At 36.9% G+C, this 17,603-nt stretch overlaps 1 protein-coding gene across 1 annotated transcript in view; it reads right to left on the bottom strand.

Annotated features, from left to right (window-relative positions):
• The window catches only part of AGBL4 (ATP/GTP binding protein-like 4), a 2,461,121-nt gene that overhangs the window by 2,274,366 nt on the left and 169,152 nt on the right, over positions 1–17,603 (bottom strand). Inside the window, exon 2 of the mRNA XM_006839859.1 lies at positions 11,099–11,221. Within this exon, the coding sequence (XP_006839922.1) occupies positions 11,099–11,221 (123 nt within the window). The remainder of the gene's footprint in view (positions 1–11,098; positions 11,222–17,603) is intronic.

Here is a 17,603-nt window from a genome sequence, read left to right on the forward strand (position 1 = left end):
TAGCGACCCTGTACAGGGTTTCCGAGGGTGTAAATCTTTATGGGAGTAGAAAGCCTCATCTTTCTCCCGTGGAGCGGCTGGTAGTTTCGAACCGCAGACCTTAAGGTTCGCAGCCCGATTCGTAACCACTACGCTACCAGAGCTCCTTTACTGGAAGTTTAGAGGATTTAAATTACTTCCTGGTGAAGATCAAAGACTACAGCCTTCAGTATGGATTACACTTCAATGTAAAGATACTGAAAATCCTCACAACTAGGCCAATAAATAAAAACATGATGTTGTTGTTGTTAAGTGCAGTCGAGTCAGTTCCGACCCACAGCGACCCTGAACAGGGTTTCCGAGGCTGTAAATCTTTACCGGAGCAGAAAGCCTCATCTTTCTCCCGCAGAGCAGCTGGTAGTCTGAAACTGCTGACCTTGCGGTTCACAGCCCTATTCGTAACTACTCCCACCCAGTCTTTAATCACCTCATATACATGTGAAAGTTGGACAATGAATAACAAGACTGTAAATGATTTGATGAATATGCAATATGCTGTTGGATAAGAATATTGAAAGTACCATGGACTGACACAAGAACAAAGATATGTCTTGGAAAAAGTACAGCCAGAATTATCCTTAGAAGCCATGATAACAAGACCTCACCTCTTATACTTTGGACATGTTACCAGGAGGGACCAGGACCAGTTCCTGGAGAAGGATATCATGCCTGATCAAAAAGCAAGACCCCCATTGAGACGGATTGCTACACAGGCAGCAGCAATGGGCTCTAGCATACAATGATTTTGAGAATAGCGTAGGACTGGGCAGTGTTTCATTCTGTTGTTCATGGGGTTTCTGTGAGTCAGATCTGACTTGATAGCACTAATAACAACAATGGGGAACCTGTACAAAGACCAAGAGGCAGTCCTTTGAAACGACCAACAGAATACTACATCGCTTAAAATTATAAAAGGTATGTTTCAGGGTGGTATCCTTTCACTGTACTTATTCAATCTGTATGCTGAGTAAACATGCCAAGAGGCTGGACTGTACAAAGAAAAATGTGGCATCAAGACTAGAGGAAGATTCATTAACAACCTGCAATACAGAGATGACACAACCTTGATTACTGAAAGTAAAAAGACCGGAAGCATTAACTGATGCAGATAGAAAATTACAGCGTTCAGTATGGATATCTCGACATAAAGAAAATAGAAATCCTCATAACTGGAATAATAAGTAATATCATGATAAATGGAGAAAAGATTGAAATGGTCAAGGATTTAATTAGTATCAATAATGAATGCTCAGAGAAGAAGCAGTAGAAAAAATCAACCAACTTATTGAACAAATCTGATGCAAAAGATTTCTTAAAGGTATTTAAGAGCAAAGATGTCACTTTGAGGATCAAGGTACACCTCACCCAAGCCACAGTATTTCCAATCACCTCATATGAATTCAGAAGCTGAACTACAAACAAGTACAAAAGGCAACAGAAAAATTGTGGTGTTTGCATAGAATATGAGTACATATGACTGCTACAGGAATGAACAAATCTGTCATGGAAGAAGCACAGCTAGAATGTTTCACGAAGCAAGGATGGCAAGACTTTGTCTCACATACTTTGGTCATGTTACCAGAAGGGACAATCCCTGGAGAAGGAGCTCATGTCTAATAAAGCAGTGGGGCAACAAAAAGAAGCTGACTCTCAATGAGATGGACTGATACAATGGCTACAACAATATGCTTAAACATAACGATGATTCTGAGGATGGTGATGAGCCAAGTAGTGTTTCATTCTGTTGTTTTTAGGGTCAATAAGTATTGGAACCAATCTAAGAGCACCTAACAAGAAGAACCACAACATCTTCTGAAGCAGATATCACTGACATCTACCCCTCAGCTCACAATGGCTCAATATGATAAACACTGCACTGAAAAACACAAGGTTGGTGGTTCAAGCCCACTAGCTGCTCCACAAAAGAAAGATGAGGCTTTTTGCTCCTGCAAAGATTTACAGCCTTAGGAACCCAATACAAAGTGGTTGGAACCAACTCAAGAGCACTTAACAACAAACTCTCAGCGTGAACTTTCACTTCAGTGGATAATTCTTAGCATAATGGCAGCTCTGACTTTGCTAAGGCTATATATTGGACAAACTCAGGAATAATGTCACTAGGAGTAATTCTCAATCTATGAGAGTTAATATATAAATATTCTAGATTCTTCATTCCTTCTTTCACACCACAATGCTATAAAACTAAATAAGAAAATCAAGGAAATAAAATTGAATACATGGAAACGGACTAACACTCTGCTGTAAAGCAACTGGGTACCAGAAGAAATTAAATGTGAACTCACATAGTTCCTAGAAACCAACAAGAACAAAAACACAACATACCAAAATCTGTGGGATGCGGCTAAAGGGGTGCTGAGAGGACAATTTACTGCAATAAATGCACACATCCAAACAGAAGAAAGAACGAAAATTAACACATTAACACAGCATCTACAACAATTAGAAAAAGTCCAACAGAGGGAACCCACAGTCACCAAAAGAAAAGAAATAATAAGGATTAGAGCAAAATAAATGAGATAGAAAACAGAAATACTATAGAAAGAAAAAAACAGGACAATAAGCTGTATCTTTGAAAGGATAATAAAATTGACAAACCATTGGAAAACCTAACAAAAGAAAAGAGAAAGAAGACACAAATAACACACATTAGAAACCACGGGCGATGTCACAACAGAACCAAACGAAATCAAAAGATGATAACAGAATACTATGAAGAGTTGCACTCCAACAAATTTGAAAACTTAGAAGAGATAGGTACATTTTTAGATAAACACAACCTACCTAAACATACACAGAGTGAAGTAGAAAACTTGAACAGACCCATAACAAAAGACGAAATTGAGCAGGTCATCAAAAACTCCCTAACAAAAGAAGTCCAGTTCCAGATGGCTTCACTGGTGAGTTCTACTAAACATTCAGGAAAGAGCTGTCACCACTTCTATGCAAATTATTCCAGAATATAGAAGAGGATGGAAAACGTCCTAATACATTTAATGAAGCAAGTATAATCCTCATACCAAAACCAGGGAAGGACATCACTAAGAAAGAATATTATAGAAAAATATACTTCATGAATATAGATGTAAAAATTCTCAACAAAATCCTAGCCAACAGAATCCAGCAACAAATCAAAAAGAAAATACAACATGATCAAGTGGGATTCACATCAGGGATGCAAGGATGGTGCAACATTAGAAAAATGATCAACATAATTCACTATATCAATAAGAAAAAGGAAAAGAACCACATGATCATATCGATTGATGCAGAAAAGGCATGTGACAAAATCCAACATCCATTCCTGATAAAAGTGCTCAACAAGTAGGAATTGAAGGGAAATTCCTCAACATAATTAAGAGCAAATATACAAAACCAACAGCCTACATGACTCAATGGAGAGAAATTGAAAGCCTTCTCTCTGTGAACAGGAATGAGACAAGGATGCCCTTTGTCACCACTCCTATTCAAATTTGTTATGGCACTCTTAGCCAGACCTATATGGCAAGATAGGGAAATTGAAGGCATCCAAATTGGCAAAGAGGAAGTAAAACTCTCTCTATTTGCAGACGATAGGATCCTATACATAGAAAACCCCAAAGACTCAGTTACAAAGCTACTGGATGTCATTAGAAGATTCAGCAAAGTGGCAGGGTATAAGATTAACATACAAAAATCAGTTGGATTCCTCTATAGTAACAAAGACAGCACTGAAAAGGACATTACATTAGAGAAGCAATACCTATTACAATAGCCACCCTAAGGATGAAATATCTAGGAATAAATGTAACCAGAGAAATAAAGGAGCTATAGAATGAAAACTACATAACACTACTACAAGAAACCAAAAGAGACTTACAAAAATGGAAGAATATGCCATGTTCCTGGACAGGAAGACTTAACATACATTGACAGAGAACTTTTAGAGGTTCAAGCCGGATTCAGAAAGGCTGTGGAATGAGGGATATCATTGCTGACGTCCGATGTATCTTAAATGAAAGTAGAGAATATCAGAAAGATGTTTACCTGTGCTTTATTGACTACGCAAAGGTTTTCGATTGGGTGGATCTTGACAAGCTATGGACAACATTGCGCAGTACAAGTATTCTGGAACACTTAATTGTGCTCATGAGGAATCTGTACATGGACCAAGAGGCAGTTGCTCAAACAGAATATGGGAACACTGAATGGTTTCAAATTAAGAAAGGTCTGCAACAGGGTTGTATTCTTTTACCATACTTATTCAACCTGTATGCTCAGCAAATAATCTAGAAGCTGGGTTATATGAAGAAAAACATGGCATCACGATTGGAGGAAGACTCATTAACAACTTGCAATATGCAGATAATACAACCTTGTTTGCTGCAAATGAAGAAGACGTAAAATATTTACTGATGAAGATCAAAGAACACAGCCTTCGGTATGAATTACATCTCAATATAAAGAAAACAAAAATCCTCACCAATGGACCAATAAACAACATCTGATCAACGGTGAAAAGATTGAAGTTCTTAAGGACTTCATTCCTCTTGGATCAACTATCAACACTCATGGAAGCAGCAGTCAAGAAATCAAACGACGTATTGCCTTAGGCAAATCTGTTGCACAAGACCTTTTTAAAGTGTTGAAGTGCAAAGATGGCAACTTGAGGACTAAGGTGCACCTGACCCAAGCCATGATGTTTTCAATAACCTCATATGCATGCGAAAGCTGGACAGTGAATAAGGAAGGCCGTAGAAGAATTGATGCATTTGAGTTATGGTGTTGGAGGAGAATATTGAAAGTGCCATGGGCTGCCAAAGAACCAACAGATCTGTGTTGGAAGAAGTTCAGCCAGAGTGCTCCTTGGAGGCCATGATGGCCAAACATCGTGTCTCACACTTCAGACATATTGTCAGGATTGACCAGTTGCTGGAGAAAGATATCATGTTTGGTAAGGTGGAGGGTCAGAGAAAAAGAGGAAGATCCCCCCAGTGAGATGGATTGACAAAGTGGCAGCATCAATGGGCTCAAGCATGGCAACAACTGTGAATTTGGCCCAGGATCAGGTAGTGTTTCATTCTGTTGTGCATAGGGTCGCTATGAGTCGGCACCAACTCTATGATACCTAACAACAACAATAAACATTAACTATTATTACCAGGTACATAACCATTAGTGCCAAAAGATAATATCTGAAAACTCAAGTCTACCAGGAATCAAAACCATTGTTTCTGGTATTATACTAAGCTGCCTTTCACCTTATAAAAAAAAACTGTTTAATAGAGGAATTAAGCTAAAAACCATGATTTCTAATGTGATCATAGTACACTTTCATACTGTTCAAAGAATAAGAACTATTTATTTTCAAAGGGATAGACCACATTGATTTTTAAAGATTGTACAAATAAATGTATTGAAATTCCATTAAGAGAAATTAATGTTCCAGAAGAAAAATAAAATTTTAAGTTTTTATTATCATTGTTTAGAATAGTATGTAAATATATGATCCACATCTTTCTTTCACTGACCCTTTTACATGCCACGGTAAATTAATCCAACGTATTAATTTGCTCAGACTCACCAAACAGTTTAAAGTACAAATTACATTACCCTTCTCAAATTCAAGACTCATATACTTATATCAGTCCTAAAACACTCAAATTTCATACGAGGGTAACCAAAGCATAGTATTTCATTATCTGGCCATCTTTTTTAAACCAGGTAGACAATTTTTCATTTTTCTTTATTAAAAAAACAAGCCTGTAACCTATCAGTTAATGAGAAAATTTCATCAATGAATCTATTGTTTGTTGTTGTTGGTAAGTGCTATCAAGTTGGTTCTAACTCACAGCGACCATGTATCATTTCTGCAGAAGCAGAAAGCCAGATTTTTCTCCCATGGAGCAAAGTTTGGGGCTCAAACACTGACTTTGTGGTTCGCAGTTCAGTGCTTAGTCTACTGAACTACTGTGCTCTCCACCTATTTATATATCATAAATTGACCTGGTGCAGCGCTGTGGGTTAATGCACTGCACCAGGTAAGTTCAAGCTCACCGGTCACTCCTCGAAAACCCTATTCAGGGTCCCTATGGGTCAGAACTGACTCAATGGCACTTAACAACAAACTGACCTATAATAAAGCATCATAAATGTTCAATGGTTAAAACTATTGCCTTTGGAGTCAGGTAATCCTCAGTTTTGAGCTCAGCTCACTACTTGTCCGTTGTGCAATGATGTCAAATTATATTACCTGATCCTCAGTTCCCTCACCTTCAAATGGAGATACAGTAGTTCAAAGGTTTGGTCATACAGAATGAGATAAAGTATGTAAGCTATTTAGCACAATGCCACATAAGCAATAATAAATGATAATTGATAATTTTATTTCTTATTGCTCTTGCTATTATTAATATTGTCTTTTAAATTTTAATAAAAGTAATTTTATCAATCTTAAAATTTCACCTTATGAAGGCCATTTTGCTCATTATCAATCCTCCTTCATTTATTCAAACACTTATTGAGCTCCTTATTATACAACCTACAGCACACTACGTGCTGGAGAACAAAATTTAACAAGAAACTATCCCTGATTTCAAGGAATAGACAGTGATAAGGAAAACAAAGGAGACAATTAAATTATTGTAATACAATAAGAGCAATAATGAAAGATGCTAAAATATAGATGTAAGGACACTCATTAGAAGCACTGATGATGTAGTGGTTAAAGGGCTCAGGTGCACAAAATTACTGGTTTAAACCCACCAGCTGTTCCACAGGAGAAAGATGTGGTGGTCTGTTTCTGCCAGAGTCTATAGCCTTGGAAATTCATGTGAGGCAGTTCTACTCCATCTTTACAGGGTCACTTATAAGTCAGAATTGAAATAATAGCAGTGTTTGGCATTGTTTGTTAGGGACACCCAATTCTGCCTAAGGGGTACTGTTTTTCAGATGAAGTAATAGCAAACTGAGTCTTAAATTAAGTCACTTAATCTTTTATCAGGTACAGAAAGGGTCTGGGGCACAGAAATAAAAACACCAAAACAGCCTGTATAAAGTTATGAAGGACTCCTGGATGGTACTATAGGGTCAGCACTGGACTCACAACCACAAGGTCAGCAGTTCAGACACACCGGTTGCTCCTTGGAAACCCTATACAGGATTGCTATGATTCAGGACCTACTTGACAGCACTTAAACAACAACCTAGTTACGAAGGTTTGAGAGAAGTTGCTACATTTGTACGATGTTGTTGTGTAGTGCCTTTGAGTCATTTCTGAATCAATTGCGATCCTGTATAAGGTTTCTGAGGAGTGACTAGTGGGTTTGAATCACCAATCTGTGGTTCAAATCAACCTTGTGGTCCAGTGCATTATCCTGCAGCACCAGACAAACATGTTTTTCCCATCAAAGTCGTCAAAAGGTCATTATTTCCTCTTTTGTTTGCTCACATAGCAGTCTTGGGTGTTTTATTTGTTAAGCACTTTGCTTGGTTCTATGGACTCCTGGCATGGTGCTGTATGATCAGCACTGGACTGTAAATCACAGGCTCCTTAGAAACCTATATAGGGTCACTATGAGTCAGAACCAATTCAACAGCACTTAACAATAACTACCTCGAAGAGCAGTGATTAATCTAAGAAGACTCAAAAGGTTCCTGTTCTGTAATGAATCAAGTTATATAGTCATTAAAAAAAAAAAAAAAAAAAGTTTAAGATCACTTCCTTTGAGTAGATTCTGACTCAAAGCAACCCTACAGAACAGAGGAGAACTGTGCAACAGGGTTTCAATGGTGGTAATTCTTTACTGAAACAGACTGCCACAATTTTCCTCCTTAAAATAACTGCTGAGTTCAAATCACCAGCCTTTTAGTTAGCAGTCAATTATTTAATCACGAGTTGTTATATGCTATCGAGTCTGTTCGCACTCATAGAGACCTTGTATATGGTGTCCGAGGAGCAGCTGGTAGGTTTAAACTGCTGACATTATGGTGAAATATCCTTCAGCACCAAACTAGGACTCTGCTTTAGCCACTGGTAGAGAATAAAAGAAGTTAAAACACGATAATGTATCAAGTTGCACTAGAAAGGTAAAATTAAGATAGTGGTGCTATTTTCTCAAGGGAAATAATGCTTGTGGAGAGGGGAACATGAAAGAAAATACAGATTCAGAGGAGAGTTCATATTTGACCAGCTGATCTTATGGGGTGGGGGGAAGAAGCTTATTACGATTTCTGATGGCAACAGGGTTCATCCATATGCACCAATAATTCCCCATTACTTAAGCAAATTAATCACTCAGTAAATCTGGATGTACCCTTGGAATCTTTTCTAACACAGCACACCAGGAAGCCACTGTCAGAAGCTCATATATTGCACAATACAAAACCCCTGTGACTTTCCTGTTTCAAATATTTTAAAATAAATCCTTGAATTAAATTATGTCAGATGAAAGCTCCATATGTCAAATGTATTATTTTAAGTGACAACTGAATTGATTACACTAAAATGCCCTTTGGCTTATAAACTCAGCCGACCTTGAGGGATGTTACAAGATCCAATTCTATGAAATGTATTTCATAGGATATTGTATGTTGTTCAACACATTTCACAATATCAACTTTAGTAACCTCCAAAAGAAAATTTGTATCAAGTTTCACTACCTTATTTATTTTTATCTTAAGGACAGTACTTTTTTTTGCTGAAATTCACTGCCAAAAATGTCAAAAGTAAATCTGTTGTCTACCTGTGACAAACTTATGGGACCTCAGTGTGCAAAGGCTCATACAGTTGGTGATATCAATTGTTGTTGCTGTTGTTGTTGTTATGTGTCAACAGTGCTGTGGGTTAGACATTGGGCTGCTAACTTTAAGGTCAGTGGTTCAAATTCACCAGCTACTCCACAAGCGAAAGAGGAGGCTGCCTGCTCCTATAAAGATTTAGAGTTTCAGAAACCCTATATTGATGTGAGTCAAAATTGATTCAAAGGCAGTGGGTTAGGTGTTTTTCATTCCTTTGTCTGTTTTTTAGGTATTGTTGAGTCAGCTCTGACTCATGGCAACCCCACGTACAACGTACAACAGAATGAAAGACAGCCTGATTCTAAACCATCCTCACAATTGTTATTGTTGCGGTCACTGTGTCAGTCCATCTCATCAGAAGTCCTCCTATTTGGTGCTAACCCTCTACTTACTATGCATGATGTTTCCATGATGCTCCTAAGAACATGTCCAACATATGTGAGATGAAGGCTACCCATCCTTGCTTCTAAGGAGCATTCTAATTGTATTTCTTCCAAGATGTATTTATTTGCTCTTCTGGCAGTCCGGGGTACATTGAATATCACCACTTATCTGTCAGTTTGTTGTACCGTGGTGGCTGTAGTACTGGAAGCTACGCCACTAGTATTTCAAACACCAGCACCGTCACCTATGATGGGTAGCTTTCAGTGGAGGTGATCCACTTCTCAGTAATAAGCTACTGAAAATCTTAGGAATAGGAATTACTTATATAGTATCATTCGTGTGATGACCACGCAGTCATATTGGGAAATACCTTGAATTCAGCTATTTAGTAAGGAATGGAATAAAATTAGAGAATAATTACGGAAAAGATGTTTTGGAAAAAGGAAAGAATTATTTCAAGTTGTAAGTAAGCTAACACAAGCCTTAATCTTTAAAATGAGAATAACTACAACTCTCACAGACATATTCTTGAAAAAAGCCTTAATGTCTTTAATTGAGGTAAAGAAAAAAAGAGTCCAAAGATACTTTCAAGATATATTCTAGGCACCCAAAATATCATGGATAGGTCACTAGTCCATGATACAAATTAAGTGGAAGACATTGTTTACAATTATTGTGAACATGATTCAGTTTGACAGAACAAAAACATAACGTTGTTGTTGTTGTTAAGTGCCGTCAAGTCAGTACCAACCCAAAGTGACTCTGTATAGGGTTTCCGAGGAGCAGCTTGAACCGCTGACCTTACAGTTCAAATGACTTTACAGTCTGGAGCATTAATCCACAGTGCCAGAAAAAAGAGTCCGAAGTTACTTTCAAGATATTTTCTAGCCACAAAATACATCCTGGATAGATCACTAGTCCACGATACAAATTAAGTGTAAGACATTGTTTACAATTAATGTGAACATGATTCCAGTTTGACTGGACAAAAATATTATGCATGGACTAAATAAAGAGCAAACCCCTGCATAATTAAGTCCTCAATTGTTTGGAATAGGCAGTCAATGTGCTTAGGGCTCAGAGAAAGGAAACACTTGAAAATCATCATATAATTGACATTAGTATGATTCTTCAGTCACACATACACACAGAGACACACACAAGCACGCTCATTATTCAAAACAAACAAAGTTAACAATTATTTCCAACAAATAAAAAAGTTCTACATTTTTCATTAAAAGTTACTGAATTAACAACTAAATATATTCTAAATCTTAACCATGTGTCATTCAGAATGTAAGGTTCAGATCAAAAGTTGTTTAGCAAGATCCAAACCTGATAAGATGGGTGTTCACAATCAAGTCATGATCCCCCTTTTCAGAATACCCACAGCATTTTCCTTTAGTGATACAATATTACTTTGGGTCTTTCATTTGTCTTTAACTGAATATGTTCTCTTTATATAGGAACTTCTTCTCTCCCAAAGACTAAGTTATTTGAACACGTCATTCAAAACCAAGTATATTGTAGACATTCGATAAGTAATGGTTTATCACATATCCAAATCATAAAATAAATATTTCTTTTTTGTTGTCAAAATTAACACCTGTAAATTACTGTACAAATTATAAAGTGCTAAATAAATATTCATTATAATTAGCTTCCATTATACTTTCAATCTTTCATGGTAAGAACTTCAAAAAGTAGTATCTTAGTTTTCAATATTTTCAAGTCAACTAAACTAAAATGAATTTTTCCCCTAACAACTTGTTCCATTATGGTAAAATATTAAAGACGTTAATCATCAGGAATTGTAAAATGGGCTTGGGTTATGAAAAAAACTTCATTGGACAAAGTCAAAGGCTTTTAATATACTCACCACTTTCAAAACAAGCATCAAAGACAAGATGTCCTTTCTTGGGCTGTCCACAGTATCCAGTTGGAAACACCATATATTTGCTCACATTCCCTCCGATGGCTTCATCATTTCCCATATCATTGCCTATTTTTAAAATGATATTAAACAGAAACCAAAATAAATTCAGTAATAATAAGCAAATTCAGTAATAATAACTCCAATTATGTTCTTATCATTAATTCACCACTCCTATGTCATGTAGTACTTATTCAAACAAGAACAAATGAAAAACGTATTATGGTACAATAAAAAGAGGCTACATTTTTAAATCAAAAAATATGAGCTCAAATCTCAACTTTAACAAATTCTAAGTCTTTGTGACTCCAAACAATCTGTCTAGTTCCTTTATGCTTCAGTTTTTCTCATAATAAAAAGATAATGGCAAAAACTATCTTTTTTTTTTTTTTTTTTTAACAAAACTATCAAATGGTGGTTGTTTGGTGAATTAGATATTATGAAAATCTAATATTACGACTAAAATCCAAAGTATAGTCGTTGTTGTTGTTGTTAGATGCCATCGAGTCAGTATCGACTCATAGTGACCCTATGCACAACAGAACAAAACACTGCCTGATCCTGGGCCAACATCACAATTGTTGCTACACTTGAGATCATTGATGCTGCCTCTTTGCCAATACTCTTGTGGGGGGTCTTCCTCTTTTTCTCAGACCTTACCAAACATGATATCATTCTCTGACCTTAACAAACATATCATTCTCCAGCGACTGGTCAATCCTAACAATATGTCCAAAGTATGAGAGGCTAAGTTTGGCCATTATGGCCTCCAAGGAGCAAACTGGTTGCACTTCTTCAACAGATCTGTTGGTTCTTTGGCAGTCCATGAAACTTTCAACATTCTCCTTCAACACCATAACTCAAAAGCATCAATTCTTCTACGGTCTTCCTTATTCACTGTCCAGCTTTCACATACATATGAGGTTACTGAAAATACCATGGCTTGGGTCACGTGCAACTTAGTCCTCAAGCTGACATCTTTGCACTTCAACACTTTAAAAAGGTCTTCTGGAGCAGATTTGCCTAATGCAATACGTCCTTTGATATTTTTGATTGCAGCTTCCATGAATGTTCATAGCTGATCCAAGAAGAATGAAGTCCTTGACAACTTCAATCTTTTCTCTGTTGATACGATCTTGTTTATTGACCAGTGGTGGGATTTTTTTTTTTTTGTTTTCTTTACATTGAGATGCAACCCATACCGAAGGCTGTGCTCTTTGTTCTTCATCAGTAAATATTTTAAATTCTCTTCAGTCTCAGCAAGCAAAGTTGTATCATCTGCATCATGTTAATGAATCTTCCTCCAATCCTGATGCCACGTATTTCTACATATAATCCAGTTTCTCAGATTACTTGTTGAGCATACAGGTTGAATAGTATGGTGAAAGAATACAACCCTGTCATACACCTTTCTTAATTTGAAACCATTCAGTGTTCCCATGTTCTGTTCGAACAACTGTTTCTTGGTCCAGGTACAGATTCCTCATGAGCACAATTAAGTAAGTGTTCAGGAATACTCAAACTTCACAATGTTGTCCAGAGCTTGTCATCATCCACATAATTAAAAGCCTTTCCCTAGTTAATAAAGCACAGCTAAACTTCTTTCTGGTATTCACTGCTTTCAGTCAAGATCCATCAGATATCAGCAATGATTTCTCTCATTCCACAGCCTCGTCTGAATCTGGCTTGAACCACTAGAAGTTCTCTGTCAACGTATGCTTGAAGCCATTTCTGTATTACCTTTAGTAAAACTTTACTTGTGTGGGATATCAAAGATATTGTCCAATGATTTACACATTCTGTTGCATCACCTCTTTGGAATGGGCACAAATATGGATCTTTTCCAAACAGTTGGCCAGATAGTTGTCTTCCAAATTTCTTGGCAAAGATGAGTGAGTGCCTCCTGTGCTGCCTCACTTTCTTGAAAAATTTCAATTTTGATTCCATCAATTCATACTGCCTTGTCTTTGCCAATTCCTTCATTGAACCTTGGACTTCCTCCTTCTGTATATTTGGTTCTTGATCATATGTTACCTCTTGAAACGATTGAACATCGACCATGTCCTTTTGATACAGTGACTCTGTATATATATTCCTTCCATCTTCTTTTGATGCCTTCTGCATCATTCAATAAGTTGCCCAGAAAAGCTTTCAATAACGAAAGTTGAGGCTTGAATTTTTTCTTCAGTTCCCCTAGCTTGAGAAATGCTGAGCATGTTCTTCCTTTTTGGTTTTCTGGTTACAGATCTTTGCACATTTTGTTGAAATATTTGGCTTTGTCTTCTCGAGCCGATCTTTGAATTTTTCTGTTCAGCTCTTGTACCTCCTCATTTCTTTCATTTGCTTTAGCATTTCTGCACTGGATAGCAAATTTCAGTGTATCTTGTAACATCCATTTTGACCTTTTCCTTCTTTTTGCTTTCTTCCTATATGATGTTCTTGAAGTCATCCCACAACTCTTTGGGTCTTCGGTCTTTAGAGTTTAATGTATCACTCTGTTTTTCCGATGATCTCTAAATTCAGGCGGAATATATTCAAGGTCACATTTTGGCTCTAATAGACTTGTTTTCATTTTCTTCAGCTTCAGTTTGAATTTTCATAAGATCAATTGATGGTCAGTTCCACAATATGCCCCTGGTCTTCTTTTGACTTATGATATATAGCTTTTCAATGGTCTCTTTCCACACATGTAGTCAAATTTGATTTCTGTGTATTCTATCTGGTGAGGTACATGTGTATAATCGTCTCCTATACTGTCTAAATAATGTATTTGAAATGAACAAATCATTGATTTTTCAGAATCCTATTATGTGGTCTCCAGCATCATTTCTATCACCAAGGCCATATTTTACAACTACTGATCCTTTGTCTTTGTTCCCAACCTTTGCATTCCAATCACCACTAATGATCAATACATCTTGAGTGCATGTTTGATCAATTTCATATTGAAAAAGTTGGTAGATTTCTTCTATTTCATCCTCACTGGCTTTAGTGGTTGGTGCGTAAATTAGAATAATAGTGGTATTTACTGGTCTTTCCTGTAAGCACATGGATATCATACTATTATAGACAGCGCTGTTCCTCATGATTGATCTGGATATGTTCTTTTTGACAATGCATGCAACAATTTGTCATTCCTGGCATAGTAAACCATGTGGTTGTCAGATTCAAAATGGCTAATACCAGTCTATTTCAGTTCACTAATGCCTAAGATATCGATGTGTATGTGCATCATTTCATTTTTGACAATTTCCAATTTTCCTAGATTCATATTTCATACACTTCATGTTCTGATTATTAACGGATGTTTACAGCTGCTGTTCCGCAATCTCAGTTATGCTCCATCACTAAATGAAGGTCCCACGAGCTTTAATCCATTCACATCATCACGGTCAACTCTACTTTGAGGAGGCAGCTCTTCCCCAGTCACATTTTGAGTGACTTCCAACATTTCCAACACTGTATCTGACAGTGTTTCTCTGCTATTCATAAGGTTTCCAGTAACTAAATATTCAGAAGTATTGTCACTCCCTCTTCGTAATCTGTCTTCATTAGATTATGTAAATTATTTAATAAGTGGCTATGTACTTAACATATCACAAATACATACTTCTTTGTTTCAGCATGAATAAAGTAAACAATTAATTGATAAAAATGAATAAAGATAAAACGTATGTAAAGATTAAAATCCTCAAAACTGAACCAATAAGCATCATCATGATAAACAAAAGATCCAAGTTGTCAAGGATATGTACTTGGATCCACAATCAACACTCATGGAAACAACAGTTAAGAAATCAAAAGACATACTCCATTGGGAAAATATACTGCAACAGACCTCTTGAAAGTGTAAAGAGTTAACATGTCTCTCTAAAGACTAAGGTGTACTTGACTTAAGTCATGGTATTTTCATACACAAGCAAGCAAAAACTAAGTAATGAATAAGTAATACTGAGGATTAATTGAAGCATTTGAATTAAGTAATTGGTGAGGAATACTAAATAAACCATGAGCTTCCAAAAGAATGCATAAACCTGTCTTGGTAGAAGTACAACCAGAATGCTCCTTAGAAGGTTGGATGATGAGACTTTGTCTCACACACTTTGGAAATGGGATCAGGAAGGACCAGTATCTAGAGAGGTATATCATGCTAGATAACATAGAGGGCCAGTGAAAAAGAGGAAAACCTTTAAGGAGATGGATTGACATGGCAGGTGCAAACATAGGCTCAAGCATAGCAAGGATTGTGAAGAATAGCACAGAACCTGGCAGTGTCCTATTCTCTTGTACATGGGATCACTATGAATCAGAGTCAACTCCAGAGTACCTAACAACAAAACTAAATGTGCAACTTCTGAATGTTCCATCATCAGAACAAGTTGAAAAATCATTAAAAGGTTTACTATGACCATGGATATAGCAAGAGTACTGCTTCAAAATTAACCAAAAATTCTGGTAAAATACAAAAACAAAAAATTAAATACATCAGAGAACTGAGGTTGAAGGACAACCAAATAATCTCATATCCAAAAAAAGTTAGGCCCTACAAAAAAAGCAGGAAGGAAGCAAGAAATCCTCTAGTCAAAGAAAAAAGGAACATGGCAGCTAGGGTGGAGGTGCAGTGAAGTTCGCCATCAGCAATACCACAGAATACCAGGCAAAGCAGATCCAGGGCAGAGCTCCAAAACTCGGAACCACAGAAATAGGAATATTTTAAAAGTTTGAAGGCTTACATCTTGTGGAAATTGGAGCTGAAATAAAAAATCATGTGCTTTTGAATTTACCGGGCCAGGCTCAGAGGCACAGAGCCGACATCTAGAGCGAGACCAAATGGCAAGACCAAACAGGGGGACCAGAAACACCATGTGAAAATGCATCGGGAAACTTAGGACAAAGGTAGACAACATACTTTGTCAATTTTGCTTTGTTCTGATTTTCTTTTTTTGTAGTTGTTTTTTTGGTATCTGGTCATTGGCATAACCACTGTTTGCCCACCTCCATTCTGGTGACTGGAGGGGGAGCCTGAGTGTGTGGCCACCCCCACCCTCACCACTGGTAAGTTCTTCTGCCATGCATGTGCACAGAAACTCAGCCCAAGAGAAGGCTCTGAACTTTTCTTATTTGTTTGTTTTTTGTTATGTTTTTTAATACGGGAAAGAGGAGGAGAGGGCTGTAGAGAGGGAAAGAGAGTTTAAAAACAAAAAAAGGCCGAAAATTAAATTATAGCCTGAGGTATACCATAACAACCAATACTGGCGTCTTGAAATCTCTCAGGCAGACTTGAAAACAAAAAGCTGAAGAGAGGACATTAAAGTCATACTCATATCAGGCTAAAGATTTTTTTTTTTTCTTTATTCTTTTTCTTCTCTCCCTCCTCTCCCTTTTCTGTGATTAGAGACAGCAGTATTGGGTCTAGGTTTTGTTGTTGCTGTTTTTAAGTCTTTTTTTTTTTCTTTCTCTCATTTTTATCCGCTGGCATTGATTTGCTGTTATATGTCCACCCTTCTGCCTTTGGAGTACTCTTGGTCTCCCTATATTACACAAGAAGAGTCAGCAACTGCTACAATGCAGCCAATCTACAATTACACCCTATAAAACACCAAAATCCAGGCAAGAACTAATACCAACTTCCATATATGAGGGAAACAGACAACACCTGTGAAAGTTACTCTGAGCTAAGCAATAAGAAGAGTGAAAAGGGAAGCCCACATCCTTATCACATCTTCGTGGAAGCAATCAGAAAGCATGAAAAATACCAAAACACATACTCAAGTAAGTATTAAGGCTACAGATAAACACTAAATATTTCCAAGAAGCAAAAGCAGATGACCAGATCAGCATATGTCCAGAAACAAGAGAAAATGTCTGAGACAAATGACCTAGAGGTAGAGGTGGACTCCATTCTGGAAGGAGGGCAGGCCTTGAAAATGTCTGCAAAAGAATTCAGAAAAATGATTATAAAATGTTGCAAAACACTTTACAATGGAGTTGAGAAAAATAAGGAAGAAGTCAGGAAAGTGCTACAGGAACAATCAAATAAGATAGATACAGCATTGAAAACAATTCAAACCTACAGAAAGAGGTCCAAATGATCAGTAACAAAATATCAGAAATAGAGAACACTCTGAAAGGGAAGGGGAGTAGAATAGGTGAGATGGAAGGCAGAATCAGTGATCTGGAAGACAAATCTCTCAATACCAATAAGATAGAAGATCAAACACAAAAAAAAGATTTAAAAAATTGTGAAGAAGGTCTAAGACTCATGTTGGACAACATGAAAAGGAATAACTTAAGAAGTATTGGCATTCCAGAACAAGAAGAATCACACAAGTCCACAGAGGAAATACTTGAAGAACTGCTGGAAGAAAATTTCTCTAACATCTTGAAAAGTGAAAAGATAAACATTCAAGAAGCTCAACGAACCCCAGGAAGGATAGACCTTAAAAGAAAA

This window comes from Chrysochloris asiatica, unplaced genomic scaffold (assembly GCF_000296735.1).
Source record: "Chrysochloris asiatica unplaced genomic scaffold, ChrAsi1.0 scaffold00026, whole genome shotgun sequence".
In the NCBI taxonomy this organism is placed as follows: Eukaryota; Metazoa; Chordata; class Mammalia; order Afrosoricida; family Chrysochloridae; genus Chrysochloris; species Chrysochloris asiatica.